This window comes from Callithrix jacchus, chromosome 7 (genome assembly GCF_049354715.1).
Source record: "Callithrix jacchus isolate 240 chromosome 7, calJac240_pri, whole genome shotgun sequence".
Taxonomy (NCBI): Eukaryota; Metazoa; Chordata; class Mammalia; order Primates; family Cebidae; genus Callithrix; species Callithrix jacchus.
The window spans coordinates 40,013,493-40,040,952 of NC_133508.1; the positions used below are offsets into that span (position 1 = coordinate 40,013,493).

The 27,460-nt window shown below is 53.9% G+C and overlaps 1 protein-coding gene across 19 annotated transcripts in view; it reads right to left on the minus strand.

The window, feature by feature from the left end:
- The window catches only part of CFAP74 (cilia and flagella associated protein 74), an 84,260-nt gene that overhangs the window by 20,028 nt on the left and 36,772 nt on the right, over window positions 1-27,460 (minus strand). For all 19 annotated transcript variants that reach the window (XM_078330057.1, XM_078330056.1, XM_035307393.3 and 16 more), the window contains 11 exons: window positions 26,828-26,985; window positions 25,216-25,414; window positions 21,494-21,649; window positions 19,884-20,057; window positions 19,075-19,193; window positions 15,371-15,437; window positions 14,561-14,650; window positions 10,956-11,120; window positions 10,041-10,200; window positions 2,660-2,724; window positions 1,983-2,105 (listed from right to left, as the gene is read on the minus strand). In XM_078330057.1, coding sequence (XP_078186183.1) covers window positions 1,983-2,105; window positions 2,660-2,724; window positions 10,041-10,200; window positions 10,956-11,120; window positions 14,561-14,650; window positions 15,371-15,437; window positions 19,075-19,193; window positions 19,884-20,057; window positions 21,494-21,649; window positions 25,216-25,414; window positions 26,828-26,985 — 1,476 coding nt within the window. The remainder of the gene's footprint in view (window positions 1-1,982; window positions 2,106-2,659; window positions 2,725-10,040; window positions 10,201-10,955; window positions 11,121-14,560; window positions 14,651-15,370; window positions 15,438-19,074; window positions 19,194-19,883; window positions 20,058-21,493; window positions 21,650-25,215; window positions 25,415-26,827; window positions 26,986-27,460) is intronic.

Sequence of the window (27,460 nt, forward strand, 5' to 3'; positions counted from 1 at the left end):
CTCAGTGAGCACTGCACAGCTCCCAGCAGGAAGGTTTCATGGGCTCGAGATTTTCTGACTCTGGGCTGCTGTGGCACTTTTCATATCATTTAAAATGTTCTCTTTTTTGAGATAGTCTTACTCTGTCACCCAGGCTGGAGTGCAGTGGTGCAATCTCGGCTCACTGCAACCTGTCTCCTGTGTTCAAGCGATTCTCCTGCCTCAGCCTCCCAAGTAACTGGGACTATAGGCGCCCGACACCACACCTAGCTAATTTTTGTATTTTTAGTAGAGACACGGTTTCTCCATGTTGGCCAGGCTGATCTCAACATCAGCCCCCAGGCTGACTGCAGGGGGTCCACCCACCTTGGCCTCCCAAAGTGCTGGGATTATAGGTTTGAGCCACCATGCCTGGCCAAATATTCTTTTTCGTTCTTTCTTTCTCTCTTTTTTTTTAGACAGTCTTGCTCTGTTGCCCAGCTGGAGTGTAGTGGCATGATTTCGGCTCACTGCAACCTCTACCACCCGGATTCAAGTGATTCCCCTGCCTTATCCTCCCGAGTAGCTGGGACTACAGGTGTGAGCCACCACACCCAGTTAATTATTTTGTATTTTAGTAGAGATGGGATTTCACCATGTTGACCAGGATGGTCTCCATCTCCTGACCTCGTGATCTGCCTGCCTCAGCCTCTCAAAGTGCTGGGATTACAGACGTGAGCCACCGTTCCTGGCCTCTTTTTATTTTCAAAATGTTCAAATATTACTAGAACCGAATACTGGATCACCAAGTACCTAAACACTCAACTTCATACTCTTTAACATGTTTAGGTGTTTAGAAAAAACCTTTTTCTGATGGAGCACGGTGGCTCACACTTGTAATTCCGCACTTTGGGAGGCCAAGATGGGAGGCTGCTTGAGCCCGGGAGTTTGAGACCAGCCTGGGCAGCATGACAAGACCCCCATCTCTAAAAACAATACAAAAAGTGGCCAGGCATGGTGGCGTGTGCCTGTGGTCCCAGCTACGCGGAACGCTGAGGCGCGAGAACCGCTTGAACCCAGAAGGCAGAGGTTGCAGTGAGCCGAGATTGTGAGATCCACTTCTCCCCAAGCACTGACTCCTGGGGCCTTCGGAGGTTGGAGAGGATGAGTGAGGCTCTGAGAGGGCCACCCAGCCCGGGCCGGGGAGACGCAGTAACCCAGCAGGAAGCCGCCTAAGCAGTCGTGCTGTCCTGGTGCTGTGGGGTGAGCCGAGGACTCTGAACACTTTCAAGGATGCCAGAAGCCTCCGCCTGGGACAGGCGACTACCCCAGCCCAAGGGGAAGAGGGGGTATGTAGGGGGCGCAGAGGAATTTTTAAACATAGAAAGTTGTCGCCTATGGCCAGGTGCAGTGGCTCACGCCTGTAATCCCAACACTTTGGGAGGCCAAGGCAGGTGGATCACTTGAGGTCAGGAGTTTGAGACCAGCCTGGCCAACATGGCAAAATCTGGTCTCTACTAAAAATACAAAAGTTAGCCAGGCACGGTGGCGCATGTCTGTAATCCCAGCTACTTGGGAGGCTGAGGCAGGAGGATCACTTGAGCTCTGGAGTTAAAGGCTGAAGTGAGCTGTCATCCTACCAGTGCACTCCAGGCTGGGTGACAGAACGAGACCCTGACTCAAAAAAGAAATGTGCGTGTAAGGTGTCTGTGTGCATGTGTACATGTCTGTGTACATGTGAGCATGTAAGGGCTCTCTGTGTGCATGTGTGTATACGTGCATGTTTTTGGATGGGCATGTGTATCTGTGTCCCTGTGCCTACATGTATATGCCAGCATGCATGTGTGCACACTCGTGTGTGTGTGTTGTGAACTGTGTGCCAGCCATGCATGCCACCAACTGGCCATCCAAGCATGGGCAAATGGTGACCTTGCGGCCAAGGGCAGTCACTGCACCAGGCTGTGGAGGGAGGGGCCCCCTGGCATGCTGGGGTGATGTGCGTGGCATGGCAGCAGAGTACTCACTGTTGGGCACTGGTGGTTCTTGAACGTGACCTTGAACCTGGCTTGGATGTCTCCTGGGACCATTGGGGTGAAGATGATGGGCACCCTGATGGAGCTGAAGGGGCCAATGTCCCCCTGTGTTATCTGCACAGAGGAGACACCAAGGGGTCAGCCAGGCTTCATGGCTTTCAGGATCCCCTCCCAGCCCTCACAATGGCACGAGGCTGCAAGGCTGGAAGGTGGTGGGACCCGGGTCTCCGAGTGGCCACTTGGCCACACAGGTCCTGGGCCTGGCCCAGCCCTTGGAGGACTTACTGTCGCAGGGTCTCAGCCAGGGGAGCTGGAGGCAGCCTCCCCCACACCCTCCCCTGCTCAGGAGCTCATGTGCCCCAGCTGAGGAGGCCACTGCCAGTGTCTACCCCATTTCACCCAGTGCCCCACACCCGGGAAACACGCTGTGGCTTTGCTCCTGCACTGCCTGGCTTGGGGAGGAGGTGGCCCCATGCCAGCTGACACAGTACAAGACGCCTGGAGTCTGCAAGTCCCTGGTGGGCGGAGCCCAGCCTATCTCTGGTTAGATGGAAAGGCCACCTGGGGGTGGGGACAGTGGGTTGGGGTGCAGCTGGGGCTGGGGAAGGTAGGTGGTGTCTTGGCTTGTGGCAGGTATATTAAGGCCTGAGCAGGCTGGGCGGGCTGACCTCCCCCAGTGTGATCTCCGTCTGTTCTTCGCTGGGAGGCATCGTCGTGGTTAATCTCTCTGGTTCTGGAAGAGAAGGGGCATCCAGAGGCGAGGGTTGGCGGGGGAGGCAGCGCAGCCCAGGCCCCCTTGGGACGTGGTTATCACCCCCAAACCCATACCTTGGGCTCTGTCCTTTTTGAACATGGTGGAACCGTCCATGTGGTCCCTTGGGAGACCAACGCCCAGAGAGGGTGCGGCCAGCGTGCCAGGAGGGCTCAGGAAGCCGTCTCCCAAAGGGCTCCATTTCCTCATGATCCACCAGCCCCCCTGGGCGAGGGTATTAAAGGCCGGAGTGGGAAGACCAGCTAAGTCCAAAAAATTCTAACGATATAATCTTTCGGGGATTTTTATTCTCTCATGATCATATCTGGTCACCTAAGTTCCCACAGCTGCAGGGGTATGTTCACTACAGGCACGAGCTGCTGGCATGTCTGATCAGCGCTTCCCCACTGCGGGCTCCTGGTCGCCACATGCCGCTGGGTTCTGGGGGCACTGGCCAGCCGTTGGTCAGCAAGGCCCTGGGAGCTGCTCCCTTGCAAGTCTGAACAGCACTTTTTGCTGACTTTGCACCTGAACAGATGCCATTTGAGTGGCCATGTGCAGGTGGGTGTTCTCCTTTGGCCTCTATTGCGCTGCCAGGTGGGGTCAGAGCAGCTGGGCTGCTGGCCAGGCCAGGTCACCATAGGGAGCCCCGGTGGGCATGCCAGAGCAGGTCCTGGGCTTAGTGTATGCATGGCAGGGCTCTTCAGGAGCAGATGACGACTCTGAGGCAGGCATCACTACTGGGGTCTGGAGCTGTAAAGGCCGCAGGGCCCCCAGTTCTTTTTTTTTTTTTGAGACGGAGTCTCGTTCTGTCCTCCAGGCTGGAGTGCAATGTGTGATCTCAGTTCACTGAAACCTCCACCTCCCGGGTTCAAGTGATTCTCCTGCTTCAGCCTCCAGAGTAGCTGGGATCACAGGCACCTGCCATCATGCCCAGCTAATTTTTGTATTTTTAGTAGAGATGGGGTTTCACTATGTTGGCCAGGCTGTTCTCGAACTCCTGGCCTCAAGTGATCCACCTGCCTCGGCCTCCCAAAGTGCTGTGATTACAGGTGTGAGCCACCGCCGGCCAACGGCCCCCGGGTCTGACTGTGGAAGGGGCGTGGCTGGGTCAGCTGCCTTCCACTCTGGCTGCCTCAGAAGTCACCACAGCCCAGGTGGTCAGACTCTGCGGCCAGCAGCTTTTTTGTTTTTAGAGACGAGGCCTCACTCCGTTGCCCAGGCTGAAGGGCAGGGGTGCAGTCAGTGCTCCCTGTAGCTCTGACCGCCTGGTTTCAGGTGACTGCAGCTGTGTACCACCACACTTGGCTAATTGTTTTGTTTCTGTTTTTGTAGAGACAGGGTCTTATTACCTTGCTTAGGCTGAGCCCAAACATCTGGGCTCAAGCATTTGGCCTTCCAAAGAGTTGGGATTATAGGCATGGGCTACCGTGGCCTGGCCTCCTTTTCTAGTATTTTCTTTTCTTCCTTTTTTTCTTTTGGCAGGATCTCACTGGTACCCAGGCTACCATGCAGTGGCGTGATCATGGCTCAGTGCAGCCTCAACTTCCCAGGCTCAAGTGATCCTCCCAGCTCAGCCTCTTGGGCAGCTGGGACTACACATGCATGTCACCATGACGGGCTAATTTTTTTTTGTAGAGTTGGGGTCTCACCATGTAGTATTTTTCAATGTATTAAGCATGCTTATTTGATTTTTGATGTCTGATAATACCTGTATCTGAATCACGCAAGACTGCAATACTTTCTTTTTTTTTTTTTCTTGAGACAGAGTCTTCCTCCCTCAACAAGGCTGGAGTGCAGTGGCGCGATCTCGGCTCACCACAACCTCTGCCTCCTGGGTTCAAGAGATTCAAGTGTCTCAGCCTCCCAAGTAGCTGGGATTATAGGTGCCCACCACCACGTCTGGCAAATTTTCTGTATTTTTAGTAGAGATGGGGTTTTGCCACATTGGCCAGGCTGGTCTCCAACTCCTGACCTCGAGTGATCTGCTTGGCCTCCCAAAGCATTGGGATTACAGGCATAAGCCACTGTGCCTGGCCAACTGCAGTACTTTCGGCAAGTTTCGACAAATGCACGTGCTTGTACATGCATCACAGCAATCAACACACTGAGCAGTCCCCTCCCCCAACGTCTCCCGGGCCCCCTGCCCCAGCAACTGGTCATCTATTTTTTTTTTTTTTTTTTTTTGAGATGGAGTTTTGCTCTTATTACCTAGGCTGGAGTGCAATGGTGGGATCTCGGCTCACCGCAACCTCCGCCTCCTGGGTTCAGGCAATTCTCCTGCCTCAGCCTCCTGAGTAGCTGGGATTACAGGCACGCGCCACCATGCCCAGCTAATTTTTTGTATTTTTAGTAGAGACAGGGTTTCACCATATTGACCAGGATGGTCTCGATCTCTTGACCTAGTGATCCACCCGCCTTGGCCTCCCAAAGTGCTGGGATTACAGGCTTGAGCCACCATGCCTGGCTTCAAATTTTTTTTTTTTTAAATCAATGAGAGCTTGTTATGTTGCTCAGGTTGGCCTTGAACTCATAGCCTCGCCTCCTCAAGTGCCAGGACAACTGGCTGGAGCCACCGTGGCTCCCTATTTTTTTTTTTTTAAAAGACGGGGTTTCACCATGTTGGTCAGGCTGGTCCTGAACTCCCGACCTCAGGTGATCTGCCTGCCTTGGTCTCCAAAGTGCTTGGATTACAGGCGTGAGGCAGCCCTCCCGGCCCGGTCATCTGTTTTCTGTCTCTATACTTTTGCCTTTTTTAGGCAAAATATTTATTTTCCAGAATGTCACAAAGATGGAGTCACAGAGCTTGCAGTCTTTTGTGTCTGAGTTCCTTCCCTTAGCAGGATGCACTGGAGACTGGCCCACACCACTGCCGCTCTCAAAGGTCTGTGCCTGTTTGCTGCTCAGCGGCGCCACGTGGCAGGGACCCCATGGTGTCTCTGTCCACTCCCCAGGTGTGGGACATTAGGGTCTTTGGTTTCCACCAATTGCAAATAAGCCCGCTACAAACATTCACATGTAGGTTTTCATGTGAATCTAAGTGTTCACTCCTCTTGCTGGATACTGAGGAGCGGGCTTGCTGGGTGTCTGGCTCTGCTGCAGAACGTTTCCCATTCTGTGTTCCCGGGGGCGGCATTAGGGTTCCAGCTGCTCCTCCCAGCGCCTGCTAGTGTCAGACTTTTTGCTCTATAAAATCATCAGAGCTCATGAGAATCGACTCACTAGCATGAGACCAGCATGGGGGAAGCCGCTCCCACAATTCAACCGCTTTCCTCCCTCGACACCTGAGCATTACAGAGCCCTCTCTCTATTCGTGGGGTTACAGTTTGAGATGGAATCTGGGTGGCGACACAGAGCCAGCTGCATCGGGGGACTTATGCTTATCCAATTGCCATGGCCTCACTTGTTGAAAAGACCATTCTTTCTCCAAGCAATTACCTTTGCCCCTCTGTCCAAAACCAGGTGGCTAACAGTGTGTGTCCATTTTTGGACTCTCTTGTTCCATGGGGTCTCTCTTCTCTAGCACTACACTGCTTGTCACTGTACTTTATAGTAACCTCGAAATCAGGTAGTGCAAGTCCTTGACATGTTTTTCTTTTGTTGCCAGGCTGGAGTGCAGTGGCGCGATCTCGGCTCACTGCAGCCTCCGACTTCCTGGTTCAAGTGATTCTCCTGCCTCTGTCTCCTGAGCAGCTAAGTTTTGTATTTTTAGTAGAGACGGATTTCACAGTGTTGGCCAGGATGGTCTTGATCTCTTGACCTCATGATCCACCCACCTCAGCCTCCCAAAGTGCTGGGATTACAGGCATGGAAATTTTTTTTTCTTTTTCTTTTTTTTTAAAGAAAGGAAAAAAAAAGGAGAGAAGGAGAGGAAGAAAAAGATGGAGAGAGAACGGGAATATAGTTTTATTCTAAAAATGGGTATTAATAATGGCCGATCAATATTTTGTGTATTTAAGGTGGAGAATGTATATTTTGTGTATTTAAAATGGAGAGCTCTATAAATATTTATTGAGTTTACTTGTTCCGAATCTGAGTTCAAGTCCTGGATATCTTTATTAATTTTCTGTCTCGTTGAGTCTAAGTCTCTTTATGAGTCTAATGTATCTGGGTGTTAGGATCATTAGCTCTTATTGTTGCATTGATCCTTTTACCACTATATCTTTGTTGCTTTGAAATCTATTTTATCAGATGAGAGAATTGCGACTCCTGCTTTTTATTTATTTATTTATTTTTGCTTTCCATTTGGTTGGTAAATCTTTCTCCATCCCTTTGTTTTAAGACTTTGTGTATCTTTGGATGTGAAATGGGTCTGGATGTAGCATACCGTTGGGATTTGGCTGTATCTTTTGATTGGGGGATTTAGTCGACTTAAATTTAGGGTTACTGCTACTTGACGTTAACTGGCTATTTTATCCATTCGTTGATGTAAATTCTTCTTCATGTTGATGCAAATTCTTCTTCATGTTGATGCTTGTTGATGTTGATGCTCTTTACTTTTTGGTATATATTAGAAAGGCTAATACTGGTTGTTCCTTTCTATGTATAATGCTTCTTTCAGAAGCTCTTGTAAAGCCGGCCTGGTGGTAATAAAATCTCTGAGTACTTGCTTGTTCATAAAATATTTTATTTTTCCTTCGATTGTGAAGCTTAGTTTGGCAGTATATGAAATTCTGGGCTGAAAGTTCTGTTCTTTAAGGATGTTGAATATTGGCCCCCACTCTCTTCTGGCTTGCAGGATTTCTGCTGAGAGATCTGCTGTAAGTCTGATAGACTTCCCTTTGTGGGTAACCTGACCTTTCTCTCTGGCTGCCCTTAGTATTTTCTCCTTCATTTCAACCCTGGTGAATCTAACAATTATGTGCCTTGAGGTTGCTCTTCTTGAGGAATATCTTTGTGGTGTTCTCTGTATTACCTGGGGTTGAATATTGTCCTGCTTTGCTAGATTTGGAAAGTTTTCCTGAATAATATCCTGAAGAGCATTTTCCAGCTTGGATTCATTCTCTTGGTTGTATTCAGGTACACCTATAAAACGTAAATTAGGCCTTTTCACATAGTCCCATATTTCTTGGAGACTTTGCTCATTCCTTTTTATCCTTTTTTCTCTATTCTTGTCTTCTCGTTTTATTTCATTAAGTAGGTCTTCGACCTCTGATATCCTTTCTTCTGCTTGATCAATTCGGCTATTCAAACTTGTGCATATTTCACTAAGTTTTTGTGTTGTGTTTTTCAACTCCATTAGTTCATTTATATTCCTCTCTATATTGTCTATTCTTGTTAGCATTTTGTCAAACCTTTTTTCAAAGTTCTTAGTTTCTTTACATTGGGTTAGAACAAGTTCTTTTAACTCCCAGAAGTTTCTTATCATCCACCTTCTGAAGCCTACTTCTGATAATGGAACACAGTCCTTCTCCATCAGGGCTTGATCCGTTGCTGACGAGGAATTGTAATGCCCTGTAGAGGGAGAGGGGTTCTGATTTTGGGTATTCTCAGCCTTTTTAGGCTGGTTTCTTCCCTTTGTTGTAAATTTATCCATCTGTCGTCTTTATGATTACCACCTTTCTAGTTGGGTTTCTGAGTGGACGCCCAGTTTAATGATTCCCAGCGCTGGAATCCGAGCAACCCACTGCGCTGGCCAAAACAGCAGCGATAAGACTGATGGTGCTCTTCTGCCTGGGAATCTCCTCCCCTTTACTCTGCATGAAGAGCTGCTGCACTGAGGCGCTGGCAAAACTGCTGCGCCGGCCACAAGAGTCACGCTGGCGACCCGTGGGGCCCCTCCACTGGGAATCTTCTGGTCCGTGAGTGACAAAAATTCGTCTGAAAGTGTGGTGTCCTCTCGTTCTCTGCGCTTTCACTGGGAGCTACAATCCTGAACTGTTAATGATCAGCCATCTTGGATCTCTCCTCAAAATTTTTTTTTTCAAAGTTGTTTTGGTCACTTTAGGTCCTTTGGATTTCCATATAAATGTTACAATAAGCTTGTCAATTTTCATTAAAAAATCTTCCTGGAATTTTGGTTGGAATTGCATTGATCCATAGTTTTGGGAGACTCCACATTTTAATGAAGTCTTCCAATGGTTAGTTCCCATGGTTCAGAAAAGCTGCTTGATGGCCAGGTGTGGTGGCTTATGCCTGTAATCCTAGCACTTTGGGAGGCCGAGGTGGGGGTATCACCTGAGGTCAGGAGTTTGAGACCTGCCTGGTCAACAAAGAACTTGGTGGGCTGGGTGAGGTGGCTCACGTCTGTAATCCAGCACTTTGGGAGGCTGAGGTAGGCAGACAGTGTGAGTTCAGGAGTTCAAGACCAGTCTGGGAGACATGGTGAAACCCTGTCTCTACAAAAAATATAAAAACTAGCTAGGTGTGGTGGTGTGCGCCTGTAGTCTCAGGTACCCAGGAGCCGAGGCAGGAGGATTGCTTGACCCCATGACTGCATCACTGCACTCCAGCCTGGGTGACACAGTGAAACCCTGTCTCAATAAAATAAATAGAAAAAGAACTCACTTTGATATTAGCTAGTGCCAGCAAGGCTGGCTATGCCCTGTGATACAGGTGGGAAACCCCAGCACGTGCCCTGTGGGAACTCACACACCATGGGAACTCACGCACCACGGGAACTCACACATGGGCTGGAGCGGGGTGCAGAGTGGCTGCGTACGCAGCAGCGTGCACCACAATTGCTCCCAAGCGTGCGCTGGAGGGAGGAGGATCTTGAACCTGAGGCTTGCTCAGGAAAGGAAACACCGCACGCAGGGGTTGAGGCTGGCACACGCTGCAGTGAACCCGCCAGCTCCAGGGCGTGGAACACGCAACCCACAAAGACACACAGGAGGAGCCGGTGGTTCCCGGATCTCCACTCGTGTGGGAAAACTTTCCAGAGAGGCGAGGAGGAGACGAGTGCTTCCTGGAGGTGGAGGCGGGAGGGTAGGAGACACAGGGAGGGCAAGGCCCTCCTGTATCTCGGCACTCCTTCCCGCTGGTGTGAATCTAACACAGCTGCAGAGGTAGACAGAAGCCCCCCAAGTGCAGCCCGTCCAGAGAGCACTGAGGAGCCTATTCCCACCCGTGGGCGCCTGCTGGGCCAGTGCTGGAGGTGGCCTTCGAGCTGTCTGTTAGCGTCAACGTGAGTGCACATTTCAATCTGCTCCAAAACAACACTTAGTGGCACATATGAGTGTTTTCTTGCTTGACCGCCACTTACCATCGAAGGCCTGGGAAGGTTGTCTACTTTCCAGCCCTCCCCTGGCCTCTCAGGGCCCTGGAATGCTGCCCTGGGGCCCTCACTGCCGGCTCACCTTCGGGCTCTGCCTCCTCCTGCAACTGGTCCAGCTTCTCCGCCCCCCTCCGGCTCTGCAGGTCCACTTGGGAGAACTCGTGGCCCTCCAGCGGCTGCTCAGAGATGCTGGTGGCGGCTTTGTCATACACGCTTTTATCTTCATAGGTCAGGAGGCTACTCTGAGGGGACAACACAGCATCCAGCTTCCACGTTTCCCACCTCCTTTTCCTGTTCAGCGGCCAGGACTCCCGGGACGACAGGCATGGGGGGCTGAGGCCTGGCTCCAGCGTGGCCCCTCAGCTGTCTCCTTGCTGCCCCCAACCCCGTCTCACCCTTCCTGGTTGTGGGTCACAGTAGCAGCTTGCCCAGAGGCTCAGGGTCACCCCTCAGCCTCCCTCCCTGTAGGCCGGGTGGGCAGGGTTGTGCTGCCCCAGCCTGGGAGTGTGGAGCCATGTCTTCCGACCCACCTTCCTCCTTGGCTGGCTGTAGGCTGAGCCTTCCCTCCGCCTGAGCCCTGGGCCACCCCTGCCTCTGATAGGACAAGACACACTCACATTTGGAACAGGTGCAGCTACGGCCATGGAGTGCACCTGTCCAGCCCTCCCACCCCCACAACCTCTGGGGCTTCAGAGACCTATCAGGGGAAGGCTGGGTCTCCTGGCGCCCTTGGGCCTGGAGCTGCTGGCCAGTGCCCCTGCCACTGCATGCCTGAGAAAGGGGGTGTCCTGCTGCCGCCGCCCCTGAGGCCAGGTGATTACAGGTGTCCTACGGAAGCTTGCCTCTTCTGCTTAGGCCGATTTGAGGAGGCCCAGCACTCCCCTTGTCCTTCCAGGCCCACTGTAGACACCCTCATATCGTCACCCCCATTCACCCACATGGGACTACATTTGGGGGGTAGGGCCCCACACTTCCCCTTGGCTGAGCACACACTCACTAATTTCAGGATGGACTGGGAGTCGTCCATCTCACAGGGCTCTGAAGCTGGCAGGATCTTGAAACTCGTGCCTAAGCCCCCAACGTTGGTCAGCGTGATGGTCCGAGATGTGGTCTCTCCCACCACGTAGCTGCCGAAGTCGATGAGCTCCTTGTCCAGGGACAGCTGCCAGAGGACACAGAGTGAACCCAGGGCCACAGGCAGGGCCACAGGGTGCCCAGTGTGAGGCCTGCACAGGGCTCCAGGCAGGGCTGCGGCCAGCACTTGTGTGCTGTGCACTGCACAGCCCAGTACGCATTTCAGTCCAGAAAAGAGACGTGTCGCTCATGACCAGGCACACGTGACTCTGGTTTCAAGAACATTAAGCAGGACCCCCCTTGCCGAGAGTAACCAGGTTCACTGGGAGGATGCAGGGCCAGGACGTAGGGCCCAGACAAGGAGACTGGGCATGGGACTTTGGAAGTCACTCCTGGGCAAGATCAGCCACACTTGGGATGCATGTACCCAGGGCATGTCCTTCCAGAACAGGAGCATGCCCTCTGTGGCGGTGCCTCACCACGCCCGCCGTGGTCCATGAGCCACAGAAACGTTGGGCACTGGCTAAGGATGCAGGCCGGGGTTGAACCTTGGCTCTGCCCAAGGGCCCCTTCTTGGGAGGCTTTTCTGGGCTCTGAGTTTGGGGGTCTGGAGACTCTTCACTCTGTGCTCCTGCTCCAGACCCAGGACTGGGGGCCGCCGATACAAATGGATGTGGTTAGCAGAGACCGGCCAGGATCCAGCCAAAGGAGGCCGCCTCCTTCCCGTGCGCCGGGGTCCTGCTGGCCCCTTTGCTCAGACAGGTGTTTTACTGTTTTGTTTGTTTGTTTGAGACAGAGTCTTGCTCTGTCGCCCAGGCTGGAGTGCAGTGGTGTGATCTCAGTTCACTGCAACCTCTGCCTCCTGGGTTCAAGTGATTCTCCTGCCTTGGCCCCCTGAGTAGCTGGGACTACAGGCGCCCGCCACTATGCCTAGCTAATTTTTTTTTTCTATTTTTAGTAGAGTCGGGGTTTCACCATGTTGGCCAGGATGGTCTCAATCTTGTGACCTCTTGGTCCACCCCCCCCCGGCCTCCCAAAGTGCTGGGATTCCAGGTGTGAGCCACCTTGCTCGGTGGGTTTTTACAGCCCCTGGCCAGGAAGCTCCCTGGAGAAGCAAGGCCTTGCACAGGGGAGCCGAAGGGTCGGGAGAGGCCGGGCTGCTCGGCTGGACACCTGGGGCCATGCCACGCACGTGCTCCTTGACGCGGATCCGGAGCAGAACCGGCCAGCACCAGACTCCTGCCGTGCTCCCACGCTGAGCGGGAAGGAGCCGAGGCCTGGCCATCTGCGGGACAGGACTCCTCAATGCCTCCAGCCCTGGTGCTCCATGTCCTGGGCCTGAGTCTTGACTCACCACCAGCCCACACAGCGGAGTGCCGCCGCGACCAACTGCCACCACTCGGAGGAGAAGGCGGAGGCCATGGGGCAAGGGGTTGCTCGGGTGCCCTAGGACGGCGGCAGTCCCTGCAGGAGCCCAAGTGGGGCCGCAGCTGCCAGGGCCATGGCGAGGCCACTTGAGTGCCAAGAGGAAAGGAGACTGAAGTGACTGGAGCACACCAAACATGTAAGCATCAGCGAATCCACGAAGAAACAGAGAAAAAGCCACCAACAGTGACTCATCCCTGCCCCACAGTAACACGCAGTGAAGAAGGAAGATGGAGAAAGTAACTCGGGTGCTCATCAAAGGTGGCTTGGGGGCAGCGGGGTCCAGATCATGGGTGGCCGTGAGGGCGTCTGCTGATCTTGCTGGGCAGACACAGAGCTCAGTCTCTGCCCTTCACCTGCCCTGCTTGTTCCTCCTCCAGTGCGAGAATGGGCCTCTCCCTGCTTCCCCGTCACAGGCCCTGGCCGTAGGACCTGCCTTAGCCCATGAATTCTTAGGAGCTGTGACGTCCCCACCGGCTTCCAGGAGATGCTTGTGCTGCTGTAGCCACAGCCCTGGAGTCTAGCCTGGATGGGGTCGGCCGCAGGGCCTCACACTCACAGCTGAGCCAGGAGCCATTTGCCGTGCGGCAGGTCCGGTGTGAGCTGATTACTCGGGATAGACAATGATGAATGGGTCCCTGGTTTACTGGAGATGCATGTTGACGTTTCTAAGGGTGGAGTGTTGAATACTACAATTTTTTTTTTTTTTTTTGAGATGGAGTCTCACTCTGTCACCATGCTGGAGTGCAGTGGCGCGATCTTGGCTCACTGCAACCTCCGCCTCCTGGGTTCAAGCAATTCTCATACCTCAGCCTTGCAAGTAGCTGGGATTACAGGCACCCGCCACCGTACCCAGCTAATTTTTGTATTTTTAGTTGAGACGGGGTTTCACCATGTTGGCCAGGCTGGTCTCAATCTCCTGACCTCATGATCTGCCCGCCTCGGCCTCCCAAAGTGCTGGAATACAGGTGTGAGCCACTGTGCTCGGCTGAGTGTTACGATTTTACTAATGTACTCTGAAGTGGATCAGCAACGACAGATAGAGCAGTGGGTGGAAAAAGCCACAGTGTCCGTGGCCGACGATGGGGCTCCGCGTTGCAGGTGGGTCAAGCCTCAGTGTGCTGTTCTCTCTGTTTCCCACTAGGCTTGAAAGTTTTCATAATTCAAAAGAATGAAGGGGGGCCCCCAAGAGCTGCAGGAAGGACCAGCACCTTCTCACGTTGTGGGAAGTAGAAAGGTTCCTTTTAAAAGTTTCTTTCCTTGTTAAAGAATAAGTGTGCTAATAACGCTTTGTTAAGCCCTATCCTACGTGGCCATTACACGTGCTGTGCTTACAGGCACATAGTACATTCTGTGTCCTTGTACTTTAACCAAGATATCTGTGCTCACAGGCATGTCCCAGCTCTCCATTGCTTTTACCTACTTAGAAAAGTTTTGGCTGGGCGCAGTGGCTCATGCCTGTAATTCAAGCACTTTGGGAGGCAGAGGTGGGTGGATCATGAGGTCAGGTGATTGAGGTCAACTGACTGACATAAAGAAAAATAAATTTAAAAATTAAAATAAATAAATAAATAGAATAAAAAGTTTTAAGATGTCAGCCAATTGGGTTTTAGTTTAGATTGTGAGGTCTGGCTCCAGCCAACAGAGATCAGACACAGCAGTAAGGGCAACCCCAAATGCATAAGGGATAAATTTGTGTGTTTTCCTTTGTTCATTGTACTCATGACAAGATGGCTAGTGAGGGTGCCCTTCCTACAGTCCAGGAAGTAAAAGTTGCGTTGCTGAAAGATCCTCTGTCTTTGCGGCACCGAGCGTCTGTTTCCAACACACACGAACGTGGCGGGTTCCTCTGAGCTGTGGGCCTGCAGGCCAGGCTCCACGCCAAGCAGGGTTTGTCTGGTTTTTCCAGAGCGCTCCATGTTAGAGACCCCTACCCAAGGCCCGGCTCAGGCCCACCTGTGCTGCTGCTGGATGGAGGGGCTCCGGCCCCTGGTGGAGATGGGAGCTCCCTGCTAGCCCCTGCCTCCCAGGAGATGCCGTCCCCCACCAGGGTGCCCAGCCAGGAAGCCCCAGGCAGTGCCAGCTTCGAGACCTTGAACTCACCGAACACTTCTTTGTTGAACATTTCAGTGGAACTGAAAACTCGCCCGTCTGAGCCAAAAATGAGACATTTCCTTCTAGGTCTTTGTTTATCTGAGAAAATAAAACAACCTCAACTACCATAAACTTCTGTAACTTTTTTTTTTTGGACAGGATCTGGCTCTGTCGGCCAGGCTGGGGTGCAGCGGCACCTTCTCGGCTCACTGCAACCTCCCTCCACCCACCCCCACCTGGGGTCCAGCGATCCTCCCACCTCAGCCTCTCCAGTAGCTGGGATTACAGATATGCACCACTACACCTGGCCAATTGTATTTTTTGTAGAGACGGGGTGTTGTTATGTTGCCCAGGCTGGTCTCGAATTCCTGGGCTCAAGCAACCCTCCTGCCTTGGCCTCCCAAAGTGCCGGAATGACAGGTATGAGCCACCACGCCCAGTCTTTCTGTAACTTTAGCCTGTTACACAGGCCGTGGCTGCCTCAACACTGCCTGGGCTGAGGCCACCTGCCACCTGCCAGGCGTGGGAGACCCTGGGGAAGGAGTCGGCTCAGGGTGCCCCAGGATGGCCATACATCCGCAGGCTTCCTGGAACATCCCAGCCTCCCGACTCAGACCCGAGAGTGTGCACCCTCGGCCACTAGCTCAGGGGAGCTGCGCTGTGGTTCTGCCCGACCGAAGGACTAGAAATAAAACAGCAAAACCGGGACCCGAGCGACCCTCACGGAGAGGCCGAGTGCATCCTCCCTCCACCACGGAGCAGCAGGCTCCACCCATCACCACCTCTCCTTCAAGGGAACTGATGGCCCCTTCGACTCACCATGGGCTTGAAGGTGACAAGCACTTCGCAGGACATTCCGGCTGACAGGGGACCAGGGGGGTTGAAGCTGCGGGACATGACCCATAGCACACGGGGTCAGAGCGGCAGAGGGTGAACGCCTGCCTCCCTGCCCGGAGCGCAGTCAGAACATGACCCACAGCACACAGGATCAGAGCTGCAGAGGACCAATGCCTGTCTCCCCGCCAGGAGTGCAGTCAGGTTGGAGCTCCCGGGCTCCTCCCCTTCCTGGCTCTGCACCCCTGCCCAGCTGCCTTCCTTCTGGGGAGTGCTGGGTCTGCTGCGTCCCCTGCTGCCCTCAGTACTCAGCAGGTGGAGGACGCTCTAGCGCGTGCAAACATTTGTGGAATGAGTGAGTTAAGGAATGAAGGTGTGAGGCAAGTTCCCGGGGCCAACTGCTAGGAAATGGGACATGGTGGGTCAGTGAGTCTGCAGTTCCCCTGGGCACAGGTGCCAGGCCTTGGACCAGGGCTCTAGGGCTTTGATACCAATGTGGGGGCAGGGGCCAGGAAGAGAGCTGGAACTCGGACCCCTGAGCCAGTCAGGACCCTCTCAACCCCTTCCAGGGAAAGAACCAGAAAAATAGCCCCAGCTGCTCAGGGCACTGGAGGGAGCGGGTCTGTCTTGGCCCAGATATGGGTGAGGGAGCATCTCCCCAAGAACTCCTGACGCCAGGCCTATTTCACAAGGTTGGATTTTACCCAATGTGCTTGCTTTAGAAATGCACAAGGTAAAATGTCATACAACAGTGTGTTCTTGGCTGGCAACGTTCCCATGGCACCAGCAGGAGCAAACCCAAAGCTCCTCCAGTGGATCAGGAGGGAAGGGCGTTGGTGAGGACTGCGCAGAGCCCGGGAGGGAGCCCGCCAGGGAGAGGAGCAGAATCCGAGAGGACGGACGCCTGTGCCTCCAGCAGACCAGCAGAGCAGAGCGCGGGGCGAGCTCCAAACCCTTCAGACGACGGATGTGTGGAGTGGAGACATGAGAAGGCAAGAGGCAAGATGGTAAGAGACGGAAGCAGAGAATTCCAGACGTGAGGAAAGAACGAGAAACTGGAGGAATGCAGACTCATCCAAAACGGAGCTCGACATTCTCAGAAACGGGGGCCAGGGCAGCGGAGGAGGAAACTCGTGAGCAATTCCAATGCTGATCAGAAGCAGTGCGGGGGCAAGTGGTACCCAGAGCGCCGCCCAACGCGGAAAAGAGACGAGAGATTCCCAGCCGGATGGGGAGCTTTCAGAAGAGGAAGGGACAGAGCACGAGAATGTGCTGGGGAGGGGCCGTGCCCGGAGAGCTGGGGCTGAGGAGGCCCCAAAATTGTTCAAAGATCTGAATCTTCAGATTCACGAGGACAGTGAGGTCTAAGAAAAATCAGCCACACCAGGCCAGGAGCGGTGGCTCAAACCTGTAATCCTAGCACTTTGGGAGGCTGAGGCGGGCGGATCATGAGGTCAAGAGATCGAGACCAGCCTGGCCAACATGGTGAAACCCCATCTCTAGTAAAAATACAAATATTAGCCAGGCGTGGTGCTGGGCACTTCAGCCTCCCAAGTAGCTGGGCGCCTGTAATCCCAGCTACTTGGGAGGCTGAAGCAGGAGAATCACTTGAGCCCGGGAGGTGGAGGTTGCAGTGAGTCGAGATCATGCTGCTGCACTCCAGCCTCTCAACAGAGTGACACTCTGTCTAAAAAAAAAAAGAAAAAGAAAAAGAAAAATCAGCCACACCAGACGCAGCTGGAGCTGTGGGATGTCAAGGAAGAGAGAATCTTGGAGCAAGCAGGTAGGAAGCCATGAATCCTCCAAAAAACCAACCCCTGGACTGAGGCCACCTCCCACTACAGCAATAGAGACAGAAGGCAGGAGAGTGGTGGCCTCAACCTGTGGAGAGAGAGTGACTGTGCATAAGGAATTCTCATCCCAGCGTGGGAGGAGTGCCTTGGCAGCTGAGAGCACAGTGGCCACCTAAACGCACTTCTGCACGCGCCCTGTAGAAACCACACAGATCAATAAGAGACACAGGTGAGCTGCAGAAATCCATGCTGTCACCCAACTCGAAGACAGAGAACCCCCCAGACTTAAAATTAACCCTAAGGCAAAAAATAAACACCAATCTCCAGCAAGCTTTCTCTACACCCGCCTTCCCAGGGAGCTATGAGGGTCTGAAAAACTTCTGGGAAGAGACGAAGGAGAGGGGAACAGAGACCTTAAGCCAGGCCTGAAATCCGCTCCCCAAAGAAACATCACACAGCTTCCATGGGAAAATACTAAGTTCCAGTTTGTGTGGATCTCAGGGAGAGGCCATCAGAGCTCACAAGCCCATGGGGGCAGCCTCAGGAAGGCACCTGGTGGGAGAAGGGGAGGCCCCTCTGGAGCCTGGGCAGCAAGGGGGCGGGGAATTAGGGTCCTGCCCTTGTCGAGCCTCATTTCAGAAGCTGCACTTCACAGTTCACAATGCTAGTGGAAGTGGAAATTCCTAAACTGGGAATCTGAAACCCATCCTGCACCTATAAACCCATCCACAAACAGAAAACTGGCCGGAAACAGGAAGCAGAAGAGAAAGAACTTTCTTAAAAATAAAGTAAGTTCGGCCAGGTGCAGTGGCTCACGCCTGTAATCCCAGCACTTGGGAGGTGGAGGCAGGTGGATCACCTGAGGTCAGGAGTTCGAGACCAGCCTGGCCAACATGGTGAAATCCCATCTGTACTAAAAATACAAAAATTAGCTGGACGTGGTGGTGGGAACCTGTAGCCCCAGGTACCCAGGAGGGTGAGGCAAGAGAATCACTTGAACCTGGGAGGCAGAGGTTGCAGTGAGCTGAGATGGCACCACTGCACTCCAGCCTGGGTGACAGAGTGTGACTCCATCTCAAAAAATAAAAAATAAAAAGGAAAGAAAAAGAAAGCAGAAAGTATTGAAGGCAACTGGAAGGAAAACAGCAGACAAGAAAGACAGCAAAGAGGATCCAACATACACCTAAGTGGAGTCTGCAAGGGAAAAACAGAGACGTTGTTACAGGGTAAAAGTAGCCATAATTCATGGAAGAGTGCTGGCATGAAGACAGCTTTAACCCTGACACTGAACAGACTAGCTAATTTCCAGGGAAAGTTATTAGAATGGTCGACATCAAAACATAACAATACAAAAGGAAACTCTGGCCAGGTGCCGAGGCTCATGCCTGTAATCCCAGCACTTTCTGAAAGGCCAGGACAGATGGATCACCTGAGGTTAGGAGTTTGAGAACTGCCTGGGCAACATGGTGAAACCCTGTGCCCACTAAAAATACAAAATTGGCTGGGAGTGGTGGTGTGTGCCAATAACCCCAGCTACTGGGGAGGCTGAGGAAGGAGGATCTCTTGAACCCAGGAGGTGGAGGTTGCAGTGAGCTGAGGTCACACCATTGCACTCCAGCCTGGTGACAGAGTGAGACTCTGTCTCAAACAACAAAAACAACAACAAAACAAAGACAAAAGGAAACGCAGGCAGCCGGACAAAAGCTTCAGCCATTCGTGAAGGGAAATGGGGTTGGTATGGATGACTTTGACACAAGAAGACAGAGGAGCCCCTCTACAGAATCCTCGTGAAAGTTGGACCTGAGGGCTTATGCCCTTCATGTTCTGAACCTGAAGGGAGCTCTGAACCCCCGCTGTCCCTGCCTGTGGCCCTCCCTGTCTGAGCCGTCCTCTCACTCTACGTGGATGAAGTCCTGGAGATGCTCCTCCACGCCCACCAGCTTGCAGTAGCTGATCGTGTAGGTGGTGTTCACCAGCGTGATCTTTTTCTTGTACACTTTGCCAACATCAAAGTCCTGGGGAAAGGCCAAGGCAGCAGCTTCAGAGTGGGTCAGAGGGGGCTGTGTGGTGAGCACCAAGAGGCTTTGCCTCAGGGTAACCACCGGTGAGGGTTTGCCAGCCATGGAGAGGTTCCCAGGGGACAGTTCCCAAGGATTTTCCCCAGAATCAGAGAGGCCCCTGGGGTGCATGAAGAACGGGGTGTGGGAACCTGTCTCGGGAGAGCCTTTGCCACTTGAGGCAGGACAGCCCTTGCTGGGACCATGCGGGTGACAGTGAGAGGCAAGGCTCCAACATGGTGGCTCCAGGGTGGGCCCCTGACTCCATGGATGGGCTTGAGCTGGGGTAAAACACAGTAGCTCATGGCCCGCTCTGTCTTGCAGAGTTTGGCGGAGGCATCCAGGCACCAACCTCAGCCTCACGTGTCCCCACCCTGCCCCACTACATCCTGTCCCGAGTGGCACAGGCCTTTCAGGGCCACAGCACCCCCATTGCCCAGGATTTACCCCTTGGACTGGCGTCCAGCCCTCCATGGAGACAGGACCTTCTCCCTCTGCCTCCTTGGAGAGAAGGGCCGAGATTGGCCTGCACCTTCTGAGGAAGCCCCTGGGTTTTCCAGGGTTAAAAAGCAGAAGATGCCAGGGGTGAGGCTGTGGCAGGGGCTTCCTCGCTGACCACGCTGCTGCCTGGCCCTGCCGTGGGCTCACCTTGAAGTGGAGGAGCTCCGGCTTGCTGTTGAAGGGGCGTCCTTGGAACTCACGCCCCAACACCACCTGCTTCTGGACCACCCTGCTCCGCAGCTGCGCCACCGTGCGTGCCAAAATGTCCTTGTCCATCTTTGTCCCCCCCACAGGCTTTTGGTCCAAGTGCTCCTTGGGCACCTGGGGTCACAGAGACAGAGGCTGGGCTGTCAGCAGCTCCACCTGGGCAGTGCTAGTAGCAGTGCAGAGGCAAGGGTAGCAGTTCGCAGAGCAGACAGCCCAGTCCCGCCAGCCGCCACCAGCTGGGAGCTGGGAACAGGCAGGCCCCGAGGGATCAACTGACTTTCTGCTCCATTGACAAGTCAGGGAGCCCTCACGTTCGGACAAGGAAATGGGGAAATGGTATCTGGTATCAGGCAGGTATCTGGGAGATCACATGGAGCGGGGGCTTTCCAGATTGTTTCTTTTTCTTTTTGAGACGGAGTCTCGCTCTGTTGCCAGGCTGGAGTGTGGCAGCGCCATCTTGGCTCACTGTAACCTCCGCCTCCCAGGTTCAAGCGATTCTCCTGCCTCAGCCTCCTGAGTAGGTGGGACTACAGGCACACACCATCACACCCGGCTAATTTTTGTATTTTTAGTAGAGACGATGTTTCACCATGTGGGCCAGGATGGTCTCGATCTCTTGACCTCATGATCTGCCCACCTCGGCCTCCCAAAGTGCTGGGATTACAGGTGTGAGCCACCGCGCCCAGCCTCCAGATTGTTACATCAGGATAAGGAAGCAGTTTTCTACAGCGGGCGGTGTCGGCACAAACTTGTCTTTCTCAGGATGAAAAGCCACTTCCCTGGCCAACACCAGCAACCAGGAGAAGCAGAACTGGCTCAGTGGTGGAAGCCTCGTGGGCTCTGCCCGGGCCCTGGCTCTGGGCTGCCCCTGCTGGTGCCTGTGCCTGACCACTGGACAGCCTCCTCCCTGGCTTCCTGGGGGTGCAGCTGGGGACCCTCCTCTTGTCCAGTGGCTGCCTTCTCCCCTGGGGTCCTGAGTGAGCAGGTGGTGGCTCTGGCTGCCTGCTGTTCACCGTCCTGGTCAGCCCAGCATCCCCAGAAGCAGCAGAACCAGGTGGCGTTGCCCACACAGCAGAGGTGGCCAGTGCTTACAGAAACTGGGGGGCGAACATTGCCCCCCAACATGGGACAGGGCCACAGTCTGGGCCTGCTGTGGGGACTGAGTCTTGCTCTTTCAGAGGCCGCAGAACTCTAGCGCCAGATGGGGTGTATTTTTTACAGGGGCCGTCACAGTTTGCTTGCTTTTTCTAGAAAGCTGCTGCTCCAGTAGTGCTCAGCCTGGGAGCCCCACGTCCCTCCCCTCACACCATGGTGGCCCTGCTGCTGTCTGGGAGTTTGGGGTCCCTCCAGGCTCTGCGAAGGGGGAGAGGCCTGAGTGTGGAGAGGAAGGTGGGGGCATCGACGCGCGGGAGGGGGTGGTGGGAGATGCAGGCACAGTGGGAGAGGCCTCCAGCAGCTGGTGTGGGCAGGGCGGGCATGGAGGTGGGGAGCTGCCAACAGAGGCGAGGGGTCCTCCCACTGCAGGCGTCTAAAGGAGCAGGAGCCGGTACCTGGAACTGCTTCTGGTCTTCGTTCCAAAGCCCAGAGATCTCGGGCTCAGCTAACGTTTCCTCCTCGGCATCGGCCGCGGGGTTCGCCTGCATGAACTCGCTGGAGACGACTTCCACCAACCGGGAGGCCCTGGAGCCTGCAGCCGCCTCCCAGGCCTGCGGTCGGGAGGGGAATGCCGCGAAGACACGCTCAGGTCAGAGAATAGGGAAGAGAAACCCATGCAGCCCCAGCCCGTGCCCTGCTCTTCCGAGTTGTGTACTCTGCATGGAGACAGTGGTGCACGTGGTTTGGTAACTTTTTCTACTTGAAATGTAAGTATTTTAATACATTATGAAATATTTTTCTACAATGCTCAGAAGAGTCTGCAGAATATTTCCTTTGGTAGGAAAACGTTCCGATTCCTGGACTGGAACCCTTGGTGTCGACCTCAGGCACTTGTCGTTCTCATTTTTCCTGATATAAACCATGCCCAGGACAAGCCCTCAAGCTGACCCCGGGAGGACGGCGGGGGTGGTCTCCTGGGAATGAGTTTGGGGACTGGGCCTAGCCCATCTGCCAGAGAAAGGAGCACTGAGCTAGGGGACAGAGCTCTTCCTCCTGGGGACCATCCTATGGAGCCACAGACAGGAAGTTTGGACAGGACCAATGTGTTGCTATCTGCTGACCATGACCTGTGCAGTGGGACTTATGGTGCCACAGAGAATCACTGGGAGCAGCTCACAGGTGGGGGCGGGGGCCGGGGAACCTTCTCTGGAGCAAGGAGGGGCTTCTGCTCCCGGCAGAGGACTCGCCAGGTGCAAAGGCCACACGGTGTGAGACTGGCAGTGAGGGGTGGACGGGGCAGAGGCTCTGCCTGGGTACTGGGAAGCTGGAGAGCAGGAAAGGATCTTTTCTGGAGCCCAGAGGGGCACCACCGAGACCCTGCAGAGGCCAAAGCTGAGGGAGGCTGAGGCTGCTCTTTCCCAGCAGGGCATCTGTCAGGTCAGTGACCTTGACCTTCAGGGTTTGGGGTACACAAGGACAAAGTTGCAGCACTGGGCCAGGCTCAGGAAAGGGCCATCGTCCACCCCTACCCTACACCTTGAGGGAAATGTAAACGAATATACATTCCTCCAACTGAAGGCAGTTGCCTGCAGAAACAGTAGACAGGAAGCAGGCCCTGCATGTGAGTGAGAGAATGAGTAAGTGAGTGAGTGAATGAGTGAGTGAGTGAGTGAGGGAGTGAGTGATTGAAGGAGTGAGTGAGTGAGGGAGTGAGTGAAAGAATGAGCGAGTGAGTGAAAGAATGAGTGAATGAGTGAGGGAATGAATGAGTGAATGAAGGAATGAGTGAGTGAGGGAATGAGTGAATGAGTGAGGGAATGAGTGAGTGAATGAGTGAGGGAATGAGTGAGTGAGGGAATGAGTGAGTGAGAGAATGAGTGAGTGAGGGCATGAGTGAGTGAGGGAGTGAGTGAGTGAATGAGTGAGAGAATGAGTGAGTGAGGGAATGAGTGAGTGAGGGAATGAGTGAGTGAGGGAATGAGTGAGTGAATGAGTGAGGGAATGAGTGAGTGAATGAGTGAGGGAGTGAGTGAGTGAATGAGTGAGGGAGTGAGGTAATGAGTGAGTGCATGGATGAGTGAGGAAATGAGTGAGTGAGTGCATGAATGAGTGAGGGAATAAATAAGTGAGTGAGTGAATGAGCGAGAGAATGAGTGAGTGAGGAAATGAGTGAGTGAGGGAATGAGTGAGTGAGTGAGGGAATGAATGATGGAGTGAGTGAGGGAGTGAGTGAAAGAATGAGTGAGTGAGTGAATGAGTGAGGGAATGAGTGAGGGAGTGAGTGAATGAGTGAGGGAGTGAGGGAATGAGTGAGTGAGGGAATGAATGATGGAGTGAGTGAGTGAGGGAGTGAGTGAAAGAATGAGTGAGTGAGTGAATGAGTGAGTGAGTGAATGAGTGAGGGAATGAGTGAGGGAGTGAGTGAATGAGTGAGGGAGTGAGGGAATGAGTGAGTGATGGAATGAGTGAGTGAATACGTGATAGAATGAGTGAGTGAATGAGTGATGGAATGAGTGAGTGAATGAGTGAGGGAATGAGTAAGGGAATAAGTGAGGGAATGAGTGAGGGAGTAAGTGAATGAGTGAGTGAGTGAGGGAATGAGTGAGCGAGGCAGTGACTGAGTGAATGAGTGAGGAAATGAGTGAGGGAGAGAAAAAGTGAGTGAGAGAATGAGTGAGGGAATGAGTGAGTTGAGTGAATGACTGAGGGAATGAGTGAGTGAGTGAATGAGTGAGGGATTGAGTGAGTGAGGGAATGAATGAGTGAGTGAATGAGTGAGTGAGGGAATAAGTGAGGGAATGAGAGTGCATGAGTGAATGAGTGAGTGAGGGAATGAGTGAGGGAGTGACTGAGTGAATGAGTGAGGGAATGAGTGAATGAGTGAGGGAATGAGTGAGTGAGGGAGTGAGTGAGGGAATGAGTGAGTGACAGAGTGAGGGAATAAGTGAGTGAGGTAATGAGTGAGGAAATGAGTGAGTGAGGGAATGAGTGAATGAGTGAGGGAATGAGTGAGTGAGTGAATGAGTAAGAGAATGAGTGAGTGACAAAGTGACTGAGTGAATAAATGAGGGAATGAGTGAGTGAGGGATTGAGTGAGTGAATGAGTGAGTGTGGGAGTGAGTGAGTGAATGAGTGAGGGAGTGAGGGAATGAGTGAGTGAGTGAATGAGTGAGTGAATGAGTGAGGGAGTGAGGGAATGAGTGAGTGAGTGTGAATGAGTGAGGTAATGAGTAATTGAGTTAGTGAGAGAATGAGTGAATGAGTGTGGGAATGAGTGAGGGAGTAAGTGAATGAGTGAGTGAATGAGGGAATGAGTGAATAAGTGAATGAGTGTGTGAGTGAGTGAATGAGTGAATGAGTAAGGGAATGAGTGAATGAGTGAGTGAATGAGGGAATGAGTGAGAGAATGAGTGAATCAGTGAGTGAGGGAATGAGTGAGTGAATGAGTGTGTGTGAATGAGTAAGTGAATGAATGAGCGAATGAATGAGTGAGGGAATGAGTAAGTGCACAAGTGTGTGAGTGAGTGAATGAGTGAATGAGTAAGTGAGTGAGTGAATGAGTGAATAAGTGAGTGAGTGAGTGAATGAGTGAGTGAATGAGGGCATGAGTCAGAGAATGAGTAATCAATGAGTGAGGGAATGAATGACTAAATAAGTGAATGTGTGAGTGAATGAGTGAATAAGTGAATGAATGAGAGAATGAGTGAGTGATGGAATGAATGAATGAGTGAATGAGTGAGTGAGTGAATAAATGAGTGAATGAATGCCTGAGTGAGTAAATGAATGAGTGACAGGAAAGCTGTCCCCGGGTGCTATCAGGAGTCTTTGCAGCAGGGTGATCCCAGGCTTGCGTTCTGAATGCCGAGCACCTCTCCCTGGCAGTTGGCTCTCTACAGAGCCAGGCAAGGTGGACCCCACCTGGTGAGCAAGAACATGCGGAGGGTGACGCGGGGCCTGGTGGGGGCACTGAGACTTGGAGGACACTGGACCCCTGCTGGGGATGCTGCGGCCGTGGGTCTCCCTCGTGCGGTGGGTCTTGTCCCCTTTCCCCTGAGCTGAGTGGCCGCCACTCAGAGGGTAGCTGTGGTGCTGAGGTCCTCAGAGGATTCCTCTCCACACCCGAGCCCTGAAGCCCCACATCCCTCCCCAGGTGTGTGGCTTCAGTCCACAGGCTCACCAGTGTGTCCATGTTGGCTGGGACTGTGGTCTTCTCACAAAAGTCAGAGATGTATTTCCAGGTCTTGTCCCTCAGGGTTGGCTGGCACGTGGCACTGGTGGGGGGACGCCGTTTCTTCCTCTTTTCCTCCTCAGCCTTCTCTTTCAGAATCCGACTGACAATCTTCTGCTTTCTGAGCTTCTGCTCCTCCTCAAAGGCCCTATGCGAAGTCAATTCTCAGAGGCACGAGAGAAGCCCCCTGCCTGCATCTTGCCAGGCGAGATGGTGCCCCAGTGGCCCCTCCCTAGGGCCCTCCTGGGGTCTCCAGTCCTCCCTAGCAGGGCTATTGAGGTGGGAACTTCCTGGTCCTGGGGTAAACGCAAGTTCCAGTGGGGAGCAGATGGGCAGAGACCAGAGCAGGGGATCCAGGCTTAAACCCCAGCTCAGCCCAGCCCTGCCCCACCCTGCCTGCCTTAGCAGCCCAGTCCCCAAGCAGCCTTGGCTGCCCCCAGGGCTTCTCCCCCTTGTTTCTAGGCTGGCATGGGGCTGCCACTGAGGGTGGCACCAGGCTGAGGACACTCAACCACTTGCTGTTGCTGCACCTCCTGGGTGCCTCCTACATGCCAGGCCTGCGCCAGGCTAAGGGACGTGTAGGCAGTGGAGCTGCTGCCAGGGCCCCCCTCCCAGGTGAGCAGGCTTCAGGGTGGTGGAAAATCCCATTCATCACATGGGGGGAGGTGGAGAGGATGCCCTTAGGGCTCTGTGGCACCCAGAGGAGGACACCTCACAGAGAAAGGGCCAGGAGCCCTGCCCAGGCAGATCTGAAGCAGTGATTGGCCAGAGCTGTGCATGGGGGGCTGGGATGGGAAGAAAGGGCCAGGCTCCCAGGATGAGAGCAGTTTCTGGCAAAGCCTGGGACAGGGTGTCTGCATGGAGGTCACCAGGGAGCATTATGGGCAGGGCTGGGAAAGGCGAGACCGAGTGGGAGGGAGGGGACTTGTAGGAACCCAGCAGGAGGGTCTGGATCTCAGAAAGTCGTTCCCACAGTGGGGCCCAACAGTGGGGGTCTGAGAGGGCAGCATGGGCCCCAGTTTGGGGGAGACCAGAGAGTGAAGCCAGAGGCAATGTGTCACGGTGGGAGGTTGGCTAGAGGGGCCAGGGGGGCCCAAGGTAGTGGCACCAGGAAGCCAGGTGGACAGCCCCAGACAGCGTGAGCAAGGAAGGCTTGGTAGCTCCAGATTCCCTGCAAGGGCCTGGAAATGTCCCTAGGCTGGGGGTCCGGGGCTCCCTGGATACTTCTGGGTGGGCTGGGAAAGAGCCTGCCAGTCCGTTCTCCTGAGAAGTCGGGACAGGAGGTGCAAGCTCTCAAGAGGGGCCAGGGTTTCAGAATCCAGAGGGGGAGAAGGGGCCAAGGGTTGGTGTGGACTAGGGTAGGGGCAGGGTTGGCCAGACCGAGTCAGGCCCAGGCAGGGCAAGGGTGGCAGCCTGGAGCCCCTGTTCCCATGCCCCACAGCTGCCTAAGTGGGGGCCCTGGGAGAGGGCACAGCTTTGCTCCTTGTGAGGCCCCCTTGGCCCTCCCTGCTCCCACTGACTGGGCGGGCACCTCCCAGCGGCACCTCTCCACCACCCTCACCGCTTCTGGGCCTCCAACTCCTGGCGACGGCACTGGTGGATAAGGTGCCTGAACGCATCTCCACCCTGAGCCAGAATTGCCTTCTTCTCAGCCTGGGCCCTCTGCTCTGCCAGCTCTGCCTTGGCACGGCCCCATGCGTGGAACTTCCGCAATGTGTCCTTGGAAATAGAAAGCAGTGAGGTGACAGCGCCAGCACATGCAGACACATGCCCATGCTCACCTGCACACTGTGCACACACACATGCTCACACCTGCATATGCTGAACCCTGCACACCTGCACACACACACATGCTGACACATGTACACATGCACATGCTCACAGATGCACATCTGCACACACACACATGCTGACACATGCACACATGCACATGCTCACAGATGCACACCTGCATACACACGCACACGCTGACACAGGCACACATGTGCACATGCACATGCTCACAGATGCACACCTGTGTACACACACACATATGCGCCTACACATATGCATATGCACATGCGTGTGTGTGTGCGCGTGCACACACACACACACACACACTGGGCCTTTCCTTTGAACAGGTGTCCTTAACCCAATGTCAATGCCCGTAGATGCCCTGGGAGACAGCTGGCCAATTGCACATCACGAGCATGGG